Below are 13,393 nucleotides of genomic sequence, written 5' to 3' on the forward strand. Positions count from 1 at the left end.
AGGTTGCCCAGAGAAGCTGTGGCTGCCCCATCCCTGGAGGGGTTCAAGGCCAGGTTGGACGGGGCTTGGAGCAGCCTGGGCTGGTGGGAGGTGTCCCTGCCCAGGGCAGGGGGGTTGGAACTGGATGAGCTTTAAGGTCCCTTCCAACCCAAACCATTCTGTGATTCTATGATTCTTTCAGCCCATTCAGATCAAGATTGCCAGAGTCGCTTTTGTTCTGAGGCCCAGGAGTATTTTTTCCCTGTTTGTTTTCTTCTCAGTTCCATCCAAGCTTCTTGCCCTTCTGTCCAACTCTACCCTCACGTTTACTGGGCTTGGTAATCTCCACCCACATCTCTTACTTGGGTGTAAGACTCCCAGACCTCCGTCCTTCCTGATCCCCATGGGTTTTGCTTGCTCGGAATCTTCGTTGTATCTTTGGTCATGGCGCAAGATGCAAGGCAGGATTTGCCCAACGCCTTCGGTTCCCTGAGGCCCCCTGTTCTAGGAGGTTGTCAGCCATGAGAGGCCACATGACGCTCTTCCATTTATTCACTGGGCAACGATTTCTCTAATGCATCTTGCGCTTGTAGGCCGTAAGGTCTTCACAGTTACCAAATCCTGCCTTTGTATATCCAAAATATTTACATGGTGCCAGTTGGCAGTGGCTTTAGACAGCAAACAAAATGAATAGATCAGTAGTTTCACTGTGCTACACATCAGGGGAGAGATTATATGGACGTGTAATGTAAGAGAGCGCATTATAACTGACCGATCTTCCAGTTCCACAGGCTACAGAGATTGAAACACCAGTAAAGGGCCTAGGGGGTAGTTCTCTGTATTCAGGGTAGAAGTAAAGATTCCTGGTTTTTTTCACTACTTAAGCTGTGACCTATCTTGGTTATCTGAAGCAGCAATGGGTTCAATGGTCAACCCATGAGGTAACTAAAGAAAAAAACCTGCCCATTGAGTACATGTGAGTTATGCAGTTAGGTCTTCTCCTGATCCCACTGTAATGTGGCTGTTGGTACTAGGACTCAGGGAAATCGCTTCCCCAAGGATATATCAAACATCTTTTCGGGATACAAGAACCTTCCATTTCATCAGCATGGCTGTTCTTCCAAGTGTTCTCTGTCTTTCTGGACGACCTAAACAGAGACACTCAGCAGCCGCAGAATTGCCACGTTTACTGGACAAGATTACATTTGAGTATATGTGAACACTAATTAACCATCACTACATTCCTCAGGGTGCGTTTTCTTTCTCAAATTATTTCTTCATCCACCAAGGTCAGCCTCAAAATACTCATTTGACTGCATGCGTGGAGTAGTGCATAAAGTAGTACTTTCATTTAATGGAGAAACTAAAGCAAAGGACTTACTCAAACGCACCCGCAAATAGAACAAATTCTGATTCCTGTTGTTTGTATCCGACTTGAAAATTTGCGATTCTTTTGTTATGATTACAATTAAAGGAACATTTTCTGCAATGTGAAAGTCAGACAGCTATGTAATTTTCAAGAATAAAGCAAAAGGTCTGTGTTCATGAGCACACAAAGATGTTTTCATGTCCTGTAACCACCCATGTGATACTGCTGAGGGGCCATACAAAATTAAAAAGCAACTCCAACCTTTATGACATAGTGAACTGCCTCACTTGTCTCTGTCCTGGACTTAATCACTTTCCAAGCTAATTTAGCAGCATGTACTTATTTATTTGGTGCATTTAATGATTTAAAAACATAAATTTGGAGCTCCTAGTCACTGCCCAAGCCCAGGTTTAAAATATGCCTCCAAGACACGATAGCAGTACAGCAAAGATACTTTACAGAGAGAGGAAATTCTACAGTGTGATTCATTTGCATGTTGGAAAACAACTGGGAAGAAAGAAACTACTCTGAGAGAGAAGTCTCATTCTACGCTATCATTAGGGTTGAGAATAACATACCAGAAAGATGAATGGAATGTTAATGACAACACACTTATGCATGAAATACTTTGGGGTTGGGGAACATTAGGGAGAATGACAGAGGTGTAAATATGAGCTCTGGAATCCCTTCAGCATTTTGGGGCCTTTATTACAGTCTCCAGGTTCACATGTTTCCCACATTTCTAGACTGAGATGACTTAGTAGGAATTCCAGTGTAAATACAAAAAAGGACAAAATGGTGTGGCAGAGGAAAACAAGGTAATTGTCCTCAGGTCAAAGGGTATAAAACTAGGTATGTATCACATTGCATGAGTTGCCATGGGGAATTTATTAGGTGAAATACAGGTAGGCTAATGCAGCATTCTAATAATACCGTGTATTTATAGAGTGCTTTTCATCTTGAATTATAATAATAATTTATTATAAAGAGTTCCTTCTGTTCTGCAAAACCTTCAAGCATTTGTAAACTGTGATCTCAGATTAGATATAAGGATGAGTGAGTGTAAGAGATTAAAACAAAACAGATCAACTATTCCTTCTTTTTTGAAGCAAACCATTTTTCCTTGAAGCATTTCAGGGCACCAAAATTAAAACAGTTCAAAGAAAAGGATATGGTTTGATAAATTTCACTAACTCAAAAAGATTTTATGTGGCCACAGGTGGCACACGTGAATACTTTGTGTATGAAAGATCCCGTTATTGTGATTGAAGTCTGAGGTAAAAATGAAATAAAAATTTTTACACCCCTCAGCAAACTGAAAATATTTTTGTTTGGTTGGTTTCTCTCTTCATGATTTCAGATTGGCATTTTTTTTCTAAAATCTCTGTCATTTTCTTACTTCTAGAAAAATATTTCTTGTCCATATTTGAAACCTCGATAACAAAAATGGTTACATCTCTCAGTGGGGTTCTGTAAATCCAAACATCATTTAATTTTGCTGCACAACTGTAGCTCTCCCTGGGGTCTAATACAACAGTCACTTTGCGTCAACAACCCTGCCTCTGTGCTTACCACATAAATTAAAACTACATATTCCCACTAAAAACGAACAGATGACCTCGAGTGAGATATTCTAGGAGCACACGGTATTTTGCACTCCCCAGTTTGTAGAAACGAAGTTCCAAATTTGGTTTTGGCCCACAGGTACTGACATCACGGCCATTTTTACCCCCACTTCTTGCACTTAATTAATCTCCACAAAGCCGGGAGAGGGAGTGCAAGTCTGCACAACAGCCTGTGCTACTCGCAACAGACAGAACTAAGAGCTGAAAAAGTTTGTGGGCTACCACTGCCCTCTGTTGGGTACCGGTGCAGAAGTGCTCAAGCTTTGAGGAGAACCGTGGTCACTGCAGGAACTATTCACATGGAAGATGCCTGCAGCTTTTGGAAGAGTAAGAAAAATTCTGGCCTTTTTTGCAGTCATGTGGTTCCATCTGTGCGTCTTTTGCAAACTCTTTGGGCAACTCAATCGTTTTCTTTTCTGCCGTTTCGTTTCACCTGAGGCAATAAAGAAGATTATTAGCCCAGAGAGAGAGGTACACTTTCCCTTAAAGTAGTACGTATCCTAATAGTTAATGAACACAACACTGCAGCTCTGCTCTACACCTACAGCGCTAAACACACATGTATAAATCAGGAGCCGGTCTCTTCCTTATGCTTTTTTAAATTAAAGCTTGGATAATCAAACTGCATGAATTCCCTTTCACAAACATTAACTGAGTTGCAGATTTCAAAAGCCCAGAAAAAAAAACATTGGAAGGGAGTGGGCGAAAAATTCCCCTCAACAGGGATACAATTCAGTATATAGGTGACGACCGAAATGCCAAAATATTGTTAACCACGAACAGGTTATTTCTTAGTCTTTTGAAGAGGAATTTTTTTATTTTTTGGCGTTCTTTGCGTGTGAACAAATACAACAGGAAATGCTAGTATTTAGATTCAATATAAGTCAGTCTCAAGCTGGACTCAGCTCACCAAAGAGAACTGATTAGCCCAGCCCTGACAATAAAAGAGAAGGACCATCGTGACTGACATCTGCTAAACCCCGTCTTGCACAAAATGGCACGTAGGTTAAGACTGTAGTGTAACTTATGCAACGTGCTTATTGCGCCAAGAACGATGTTAAGGCCAGGAGGAATTTTGTGTTTGACAAAACATCCCACAACACCCATGTTATTAAAATGTTTAATCTTTCAAGCGTAGGCATCTCCCATAATCCCTTCAGGGAAAGGCCTGTGTGCCATGGTGCTCAATGGTGAACTAAGGATCCAAGACAGAGCAGAACTCCGCGCTCCCTTTGACGGAGCAAAACTTTGCAGCATTTTCTCTTAAAATGGTCTGGATACGCGACCTGAAATTAAGAGTGAATAGACACTACACCTTCCTGTCACGTTTAGCCTCCCAACTGTAAAGGAGCACTTTGCTTTACTCTTCTTACACATTACTGAAGCAACAAACGTGCAAATGTGATTTACAAAATGATTTGCTGTTATTTTTATGGGCCTACCCGTGGAATCCTGGAACAAAAAATACTGCCTGCGCACAGAATGACTGAAAACAGGGTTCGATTTATCCATTTTATGAGCAATGGGGACCTCAAGAAAAGACTTCGGAGACTTATAGCGAAAAAAAACCACGTTCAACGCGGAGGCGTCGGGCCGCTCCCGGGACCCCCACAGCCCCTAGTCCGCCATGGCGGTGGGCGGAAGTGGGAATCATGTGAGTGCTGTGTGACGCACTCACGCCCCGGAAGCGGGGCGGCTCCTTCCCGGAAGGAGAGGCCAGCCCTGCCTTGGCCCCGCCTCGCCGGGCCGCCATCTTGGCTGGGAGCCGCGGTCGGCGCCGCAGCGGGGAGGTGTGGGGGTTGCTGCCCTGCCCTGCCGCCTTCTCCTGTGGCTCTCCCATCCCTTCCCTTTTCCTTCCCTCCCCTCCATCCCTCCCTCGCTTGGCCGCCGGCTGCAGGCAGGTGGGGCGTCCCGGCCGTGGAGGGGCCTGCTCCAGCAGGGAGAGGTGAGTGGGGCCTGGGCCGGCGGGGCGAGCCCGTGAGGGAGCTGAGGGAGCCGTCCGGGCTGGGAGTAGGGCTTTTGGGCGCATCGTGCTGCTCGTGCTCGGCTGGCTAAACACCGGCGAGTTGCTTTTTGGCTTGGTTCTCGTAAATTGTATTGTCGAGGTGGGAAGTTGGGTTTCCGGTCGTAGCTTCTGTAAGTGTTTGCCGTTTATTTTGCGCGTTTAAGGTACAAATGTTCTTTCAGATAAGGCCTTTGAGGGGTGTTAAAATCCCCAGAGCTATGCTTAGTGCTCTAAAATATTTTAGTGTATCTTTGTAGCCCATAGTGAGGGGCGCTATACTAAGATTACAGAACAAATAATTGAGTTAAATTAAAAAGATATGTTTTAATGTCAAAACTGACTTCTTTAGAGAAAATTCTTAATCTTATGATTTCAAGAGGCGTGACTTAAAAAGTGTGACTTCCTTCGAGAAAAAATACCGTATGTTTCAAACAATGATTTACAGTAATTCTGACAAAAGCCAGGTTAAATGCGTTTATTTCGAGTAGGGTTTGAATATTGGTCCACATGCAATTGTTGCTTGTGGTTTAATAGTATTTAACAAATTCTGCTTGGTTATCTGTTTAAAGTAAAGGAACAGAAAGGGTTATACTTTTTGTGTCAAATGCTGCTATCATATTGTAAGTATTTTCTTATCTGTTTACACGAATTGTTTGTAAAGTCTTTCGTTTTCGTTCTTGCTTGAATTGCCAAGTAACTTGCTGCATTTCTAGGGGAAAAGCGAGTTAAATAGCAGTTGTTAATTGGTATGTGTTCTGTAGGTGCATTGTAAGGGCTAATACTTTCTTTATCTTGTAAGCAGCATGGAGTTTCCTTTCTTCACACTGACTTGTCTCACTTTGGATGAGGCCTTTGTTTGTCTGGAAGAGAATAATCTGGCTCAGAAGTTCCCTTCTGTAAATTCAGCTGACTCTTAAGCAGGCAGCAGATTTAATTTAAAATCCTTCACCTCAGAGTCAGTAATAAGGTTACTCTGTTTTTTATATTTGTTATTTATTTCAAATAACTGTATGTGTAGAAACAGCAAACAAATTTACATCATAGGCAAATTTACATAATAGATGTTCAAACTGAAAAGGGAAATGAATTAGTCAAAAATACTAAGCTCTTTGAAACAGTGTCATAATGATGTGTGTTCAGCCAAACACAGGGCTCGTTATTAAGAGTTCAAGTGGGTTCTATAGTGCAGCATATTTTCATGGTAGCACTTCACTGTGGTATTTAAACAGCGGTGTTCTGGAAGGAGTATTTTCCCATTTTGGCAATATACAGAGACTCTTGGGAGTGTGTTAGTTGGTTAAGATTTTGCATGGTTCTTGCCACTTAAAAGTTATGGTAATTTAATGTATATTTTTTAAAAATACTCTGCGAAGTAGATTTTGCAAAAATCTGGAGCTGTGTTCAATGAAGCATAGTAGCTCTGCGTCTGTTAAGATTGTACTGAGATTGTGTTTATATGTATTTCTCAAAAACTAGATGAGCAACAACAGTAATAAGAGGGCACCAACGACAGCAACACAGAGACTTAAACAAGACTACCTTCGAATTAAGAAAGATCCAGTGCCTTATATCTGTGCAGAGCCCCTCCCATCTAATATCCTTGAATGGTAAGAATTAGAATGAACTGCTCACACACTTGTGAAGAGAGAACAAGATTTTCCAGGTCATCAAGTCTGACTCCCTCACTCCTACAGATTGTATGAGAATATTGATTTTGGGAGGTGCAGTATGAAACTTTGGCTGAAGTGATGTAGATTTTTTTCTAGTGAAATTGGTTGATGGTGCGATGGCTTTCATATTGTCTAATTTTCCCTCTTTGTCTAGGCACTATGTTGTACGGGGACCTGAAATGACTCCTTATGAAGGTAAAAGTTAGCATGTAGCAAAAGCGTGCATGTACTTTATGTTGTGATTTGTGTGCCTGAGTAATTGCATGCCTGTTTGAATGGGCAAAATATAACTACTGTAGACAGCTCAAAAAACTGTTAGTGCAGTTTCAAAGCTGTCCATGACTCATGTGGTAGCTTGTTGAAAAGAAGCAGTGGTACTACTATCTATTAGTAATTTTTCTGTTATAAAGGATTCTAACAAAACCACATCTAGGTTAACAGATAACTTCCTATTAAGTAATTGCTAAAGGTCAGGGAGCAGATAACTCCCTTTATGTAGCATGTGACAGTCAAAAATAATTTCAAAAAACCCCATTTTGTTACCACGTAAATGCTCTCAGTGAACTGAGACATATACTTGCTTTATGAATTTCTCTAGAGAAAGTGAGGAATGTAAAAACGTTATTAATTTGTTGTAGTTGCATATTTCACAATGTCTTCTGGAGCCTCTCACAAACTGCTTTTTGAAATCGGACTCTTCATAGTATTGTATGTGCAGTTAGCTGTGTTCCTGGAAAACTAGTCCATTTGTATTCTATCAAAAACACTTTGGCTGGTTTTCCTTGAATTTATTACAGACTTGACAGCAGCAAGTACTGTTTGTAATATGCATGTGAGAGAATTGCCTCCAAAGTAAATCTGTTGCAGGTGTGGATCATTATTCCTGTGTGTTAGAGGCACAAGATGATGAGCTTGGTCTCTTTAGTGTGAGGGGGAGGAGACAAGTAAAGGGTTTTATTTGGCCCATTTTGAGTAGCAGCTTAGGACTTCATCTTCATGCAAAATAAGTAATTCATCTCTTTATGTAATGCAGGTGGCTATTATCATGGGAAACTAATATTCCCCAGAGAATTTCCTTTTAAACCTCCTAGTATTTATATGATTACACCTAATGGAAGGTTTAAGTGTAATACAAGGTAAGGATTTTCTTCTAACACTTAAGCAATTAACACCATTTTAGCAATATGTATAGTGTGTAATAATTTCAATGGCAAAAATAACATACATTGCTTGTCTTACCTTTTTGAAGGTTGTGTCTTTCAATCACTGATTTCCATCCGGACACATGGAATCCAGCTTGGTCAGTCTCGACGATCTTGACGGGCCTTCTTAGTTTTATGGTGGAAAAGGGCCCCACACTGGGCAGCATAGAGACATCAGAGTTCACAGTAAGCTCCAGACTGTGTGATGTACCTTTTTGTCAGCTATGGGAATGTTGAATGTGACCTCGAAATTTAAACACCAGGAGCGGCTGGCATTTAGATATCTCATGAATGAATATGTTGTTGCCTACTACAGATGATGGGCAGATGAATCCAGTCAATTTTAGGTAGTGTGGGGATGGTGAGAGGATTTCTTAGAGAACTTGAAATCCCTTTTAGTAAACAGTATAGTTAGGACTTTCTGCTTCCTTCTTTCCGCTTGAAGTGTCTGCCAAGCAGGCACACTAGTATAGAACGCTAATCCCAGAAGATGAAGAATTGAGAATATAACTTATGCCTAGAAATGTCTATTGGAGTGAATAATATTCCTAAGTATGGAGTTTTAAATGTTAGAAACTACATGGCTAGTGGTTTGCACCATTCTTGTGGGGAAATGATCAAATGTTGAATTAAAGTATATTAACTTCATTTATAAGCAGCTGCTGATAATTTTTGTTTCCTCCACAGAAAAGACAGCTTGCTGCACAAAGCTTAGCATTTAATTTAAAAGATAAAGTCTTCTGCGAGCTCTTTCCTGAAGTGGTGGAGGTAAGGGAATTAATCTGTGCAATAATTTGGTTTCCTGTAATTTTTCAATTTCTCTTTGTAGATCTGTAAACTAATTGTTTAGGACTTTTCCTGGACAGTAGCTGCTTTTGTCAGTCCTGGAAACCTTTTAATGGGCACTTTTGCTATGCGTAAGAATTAAAACCTTGAATCTTGAAATAGAATTGTTTTTCTGCTACCCAAAGATCCATTGTAAAGGGAATCAAGTCTGTGTATTTGGCATTGGTGTCACAGCCTTAACTGAGCTGCACGTGCACATGGAGCCTGCATGGTTGTGGTCCCAATATTTTAGAATTTTATGCTGTGTTTTCTTGAGTTTGGGCAGGACTAATCTTTCAGTAGTTGACACTAACAATCATGTGTCCGAGTTTATTTTTAGTTCACGTGTACATTTTCTGAGAATATTCTAGATGTTCATCAATATCCTAGATTTCTTAGATTTCTTATTTCCCATTTAAGATCAGAGATTGTTACTTCCTGCTTAACTTCTGAGAATGGGAGGTGCCTGTTCTTTTTTTTTTAGGGTATGCATCTTCCTTGCACAACACTAACACGCTAAGTGTGTTGATACAGTTTATATTGCCGTGTATGGGTAACAGCTTAATGTCTTGTGTTCAAAACAAGCTGCAAATGCAATACTTGATGCAAGTATTTCTTATTTCTGAAAAAAGCCTTCTCAGAAAATGTACCTGTGAACTAAAAATAAGCTGCCAAGTGATTGTTAGTGTCAACTACTGAAGTAGGTTACTTTGGAGAAGTTGGGGAGTCTGTACAAATGTATGTAATGCAGTTAATTTAGTTAAAAAACCTACAATGTAAAGATACCTTTATATTGATATATTTATATTGAATATAAAGATATAAAGGATACCTACCATATCCTTTTCCTAAAGTTATGCAAGACCCTGAAATCTTTTCAAAATACCCAAGAGCTTCAACACTTTCACTTCCAACTATTCAGTTTCCTTTTTTCTTTCTCTAGGAGATTAAACAAAAACAGAAAGCACAAGAGGAGCTCAGTAACAGACCTCCATCCCTCCCTTTACCAGATGTTGTCCCTGATGGGGAAGCACACTACGGTCAGAACGGAATACCCCTTCTGAATGGGCATGTACCGTTGGCACCTGCAAACCATCCAGGTCTCCAACAGGCCAACCGTAACCATGGACTTTTAGGCGGAGCTTTGGCGAACTTGTTTGTTATAGTTGGTTTTGCGGCCTTTGCCTACACAGTCAAGTATGTACTGAGAAGCATAGCGCAAGAATGAGGATAATAAAAGCAATCCAAGACCAAATTAGTGGTAGTTGCAGAATGATTGGGACTTTTCGGGCATCTGACACTGGGATAAATATTTTTTTTACCAAGTTGCAGGTAAAACAATGGTTGGCTCATGGGTTACGTTTGGGAAATGGAGTAGTTTCGATTAGTCAGAAAACTAAAAGAAGTTCTACTCGCAGATCCTCTTGTCCTCGCTACTATCTGGTAGTGGCTCACAAACAAGTCAAAGCATTATTGATGAGATGCTAACATTTCTAGTGCTTTGATTTTTATAGCAGTTCTCCATCTGTTATTTGAAAACCTTAAGCAAATAAGGCTTTTTACTTCATTGAACAATTTTTAAAATTTCACAATTAACGCATATCATATTTTATTTTCATTAGGGAAGAGTCTGTACAGGTGTTGGAATGATTCAAGTAGAGCTTTCATGTGGACTTGGTAAGGGTTTGATTAATGTGAACATTGATGCTACAGAAGATTGCTGGTTTCTTTTTTAAAATAGAATGAACATCATTGCATATCTAGTCAGTAGTGATTAGATGAGTGGGAAGGTAACACTGTGTGTGTTAAATGTATTGTCTAAATTATCACAATGTAATTGAATGTTTTATTTGGGCTATAAGAAGCGCAGTTGTCAGCCTTTAGGAACAATTAGCAAGAAAAAGCATTTGAATCAGTCTTTAGTGGGGATACCCATATCCAGTATTGTTTTGGATTTGTTCACTTACAGATTTCCATTTTGGGAGATGTTATATTTCAAAGCTGTAATACTTAATTTTGATCACAAGGTGCCACTGTTGAAAAAAATAATAAAACTGCACAGACCCATGGAGAGTTGATTGTGTATTCAGAAACTCTTCTTTGCATTTCTTGGGCTTTGGTAAATGAAGTAACCCTAGCCCTTGTGAAGACAAAAAGACAAATGAGTCTGAAAAACAAAACCAGCTTCTTCAGAGTCAACTGAATTAATCTGACGTGTCAGTAGCTGAAGTAAACCCTTAAAATTAATTCTGCTTGCTTACTTGAAGATTTGCATAAACTCTGGAAAAAAAAACAAACCCCACCACCCCCACCAAAACCGAAAGCCTTCTAATTCTTCTAAGATTCTAGAAGCTTTTTGCTTTGAGGTATAAGTTCATTGCTGTTCCCCTTCAGATGATTGATGACTGAAAAACTGATGTTTGTTCATGGGATTACAGGACTGTGGATAAACACTAAAGCCCCTGTGGTAGTTCAAAAGTCTGAAACTACTTTTTTAACTGATTTTGCTTGGTTTTCTCCCCCTGCTTAATTTTATCCCAATGCTTTGTTTCATCAGAAGCAAACATCCTGTGCCTTTCGTAATTGACAGTGACGCCTAGTCATCTGGGGAAGAACGCAGTCACTGTTGATGGTACAACAAACTGTCAAAGGTGATAGCAGGGTAAAAAGCTCTGCATCTAACTGCATAGTCTTATTATAAGTGTTGTGAAGAGCCCAAATAAATATTACCTCATGTATCTAAGAATTTTTTTGAAACGTTTTATTTTCCCTTTCAGATTTGTTCTCTCTCTCTGCTTCTCCTTAGTATCTTGAATTGTAAGCAAAAATGTATTGTTAACCCATGAGCCATGCAGCTTAGAGCATCAATAAATGTGACCAATTCTCTGCAATAGGTAGGAATTATCAAAATAGCAGAACAGCTCTATACTAAAGAAATCTTAAAGCAGTTCTTACTGAGGTAAGGAAGGGAAGGAGGAGATGGGGTGTGTGGGGATGGAATTTGGAAAAGGCTGGATTTTAAGATGTATTTATAAGTCTTTTTTTTTTTCTATTTTGTGGTTTTACCAAATCTTATTTATAACTATTTTTTAATTTACCTCTTGTATGTGCTTAATCAGCTCTTGTAAAAAGAGAAGCACCAGTTGTATCTATGTAGAACCAATTATGTGTCTGTTGGTCTGGGAGTGTGCTGGAAAGGAAGGGGGAGCGTCGTGTCTTTCCTGCAGTGATAGAAATTTTCACGATGGCTTGTCAGACTGGTATTTTTCCCTCAAAGCGTATGGACCCGTAGCTGAGGTTGTTGTGCCTCAGATCTTAGTATCATTGAAACATGTTTGTGTTCTCGCAATGCCTTTTATTACCATTGACATCGCCTACAGATAGAAGCTTATAATCGGTTATCTATGTTTATCATCTTATCTTATGGAAGTTCTTTTTTCCACATACATGAAGACAAAGGCAAGGAGACCTTGGGCATGGTGTGTTTGCATCTTCTGTGAAATGTACCTAACCAAGGCAAAAGAACTAGCAAAATCCAGAGATGTTGAATAAAAGGCATTTTATTGTGTGACAACAAGTTGGCCTTAAGCTACACCCAAGTATTTTAAGGCGGGTGTCTTGTTTTTAGTAAGTGCCACAATTGGAAACAAAAAAAGCTTTGGTTAAACCCTGGACATGCTGCATTCTTTCTGAGGATTGGTTGTATTTAAAAAACAAAACTTCCAACTGCAGTTTCCCTTCACTGTCCTGGATTCGGAGAAAGACTTGACAGTCATTTCTAGGAGCAGTAGCTGATGGAACCCTTGCACCTATGGCTTACAAGATTTTGATACATCTCCTTGCTCCTTGCCTTTGGTAACGGAAGATTTATTCTCTCTTGTGTAGGTTTTACTGTTTTGTGTTTTTTAAAAGCATTTATAATAGTATGCAGTATCTGATCTTTTTGTTACCAAAGTCATTAGATGGAGTAAACCATTCTTTGCCATGCAAAAATATCATCATGCCCTGAAGCAGTGCATTACTTAATGTAATAAAATGAAAAGCTGTCCCTCAGTATATGATATTGGAACAAATGTCTGGCCCTTTGCTTTCGTGCTGCAATTTCATAGACTTCTGTGGATCGTTACACGCAGTTGGTAGGGGGTTTTTGCAGCTTGACTCAGAAGACATCTCAGTGGTCCCCTTTAAAGATCTCTTGATTTTCAAAATCCTGGATTTGTGTGTAGCCGTAACTTTTTCTCTCCCTAAGATTTCAAGGTCACGGAAGTTACCTTACTTCACGCATGTACTGAGGAGTAGAAATGACTGCATTGTAAAGTTGTTTGTTCATAATAAACATTCATGATAAAATTTCTACTTTCTGTGGGACTGTTTTTGGGAAAAGAATCACTGGGAAAAAAATCTGACTGGATGTATATGGACTAGAAAACAAAAACGATGGCAAAACTGCATTCCTTCCACCTCAAGGTTATTTTTTTCCTCAAGTTAGTTTGGTATCCGTTACATCTGTGGTAAAACACCTCCAGGAAGATCTACAGGTAGTAACTTCTAGATCTTTTGTTTCTAATGCAGTTCCTTTACAGAGAGGTATTCGTTCTATAATGACATAAATGTCATTGCATAAACTGTCCTTGCAGTGCAGTACCTGTTTTCAGTACCTTCTCTGAGACATGGAACCACTCTAAGATGCTGTTCCACTGTTTTTGCCAACAGTGATG

At 39.8% G+C, this 13,393-nt stretch overlaps 1 protein-coding gene across 1 annotated transcript; it reads left to right on the forward strand.

Moving 5' to 3' along the window:
* Positions 1 to 4,709: 4,709 nt before the first annotated feature.
* UBE2J2 (ubiquitin conjugating enzyme E2 J2) lies at positions 4,710 to 10,746 on the forward strand. Its single transcript, XM_074560347.1, has 7 exons — positions 4,710 to 4,918; positions 6,455 to 6,585; positions 6,803 to 6,843; positions 7,682 to 7,784; positions 7,898 to 8,036; positions 8,538 to 8,618; positions 9,619 to 10,746. Exons 2-7 carry the CDS (start codon positions 6,455 to 6,457, stop codon positions 9,901 to 9,903), a joined length of 780 nt encoding a protein of 259 aa, XP_074416448.1. The 5' UTR covers positions 4,710 to 4,918; the 3' UTR covers positions 9,904 to 10,746.
* The last annotated feature ends 2,647 nt before the right edge of the window (positions 10,747 to 13,393 follow it).

The sequence above is a fragment of the Larus michahellis genome, chromosome 16 (genome assembly GCF_964199755.1).
Source record: "Larus michahellis chromosome 16, bLarMic1.1, whole genome shotgun sequence".
NCBI lineage: Eukaryota > Metazoa > Chordata > Aves > Charadriiformes > Laridae > Larus > Larus michahellis.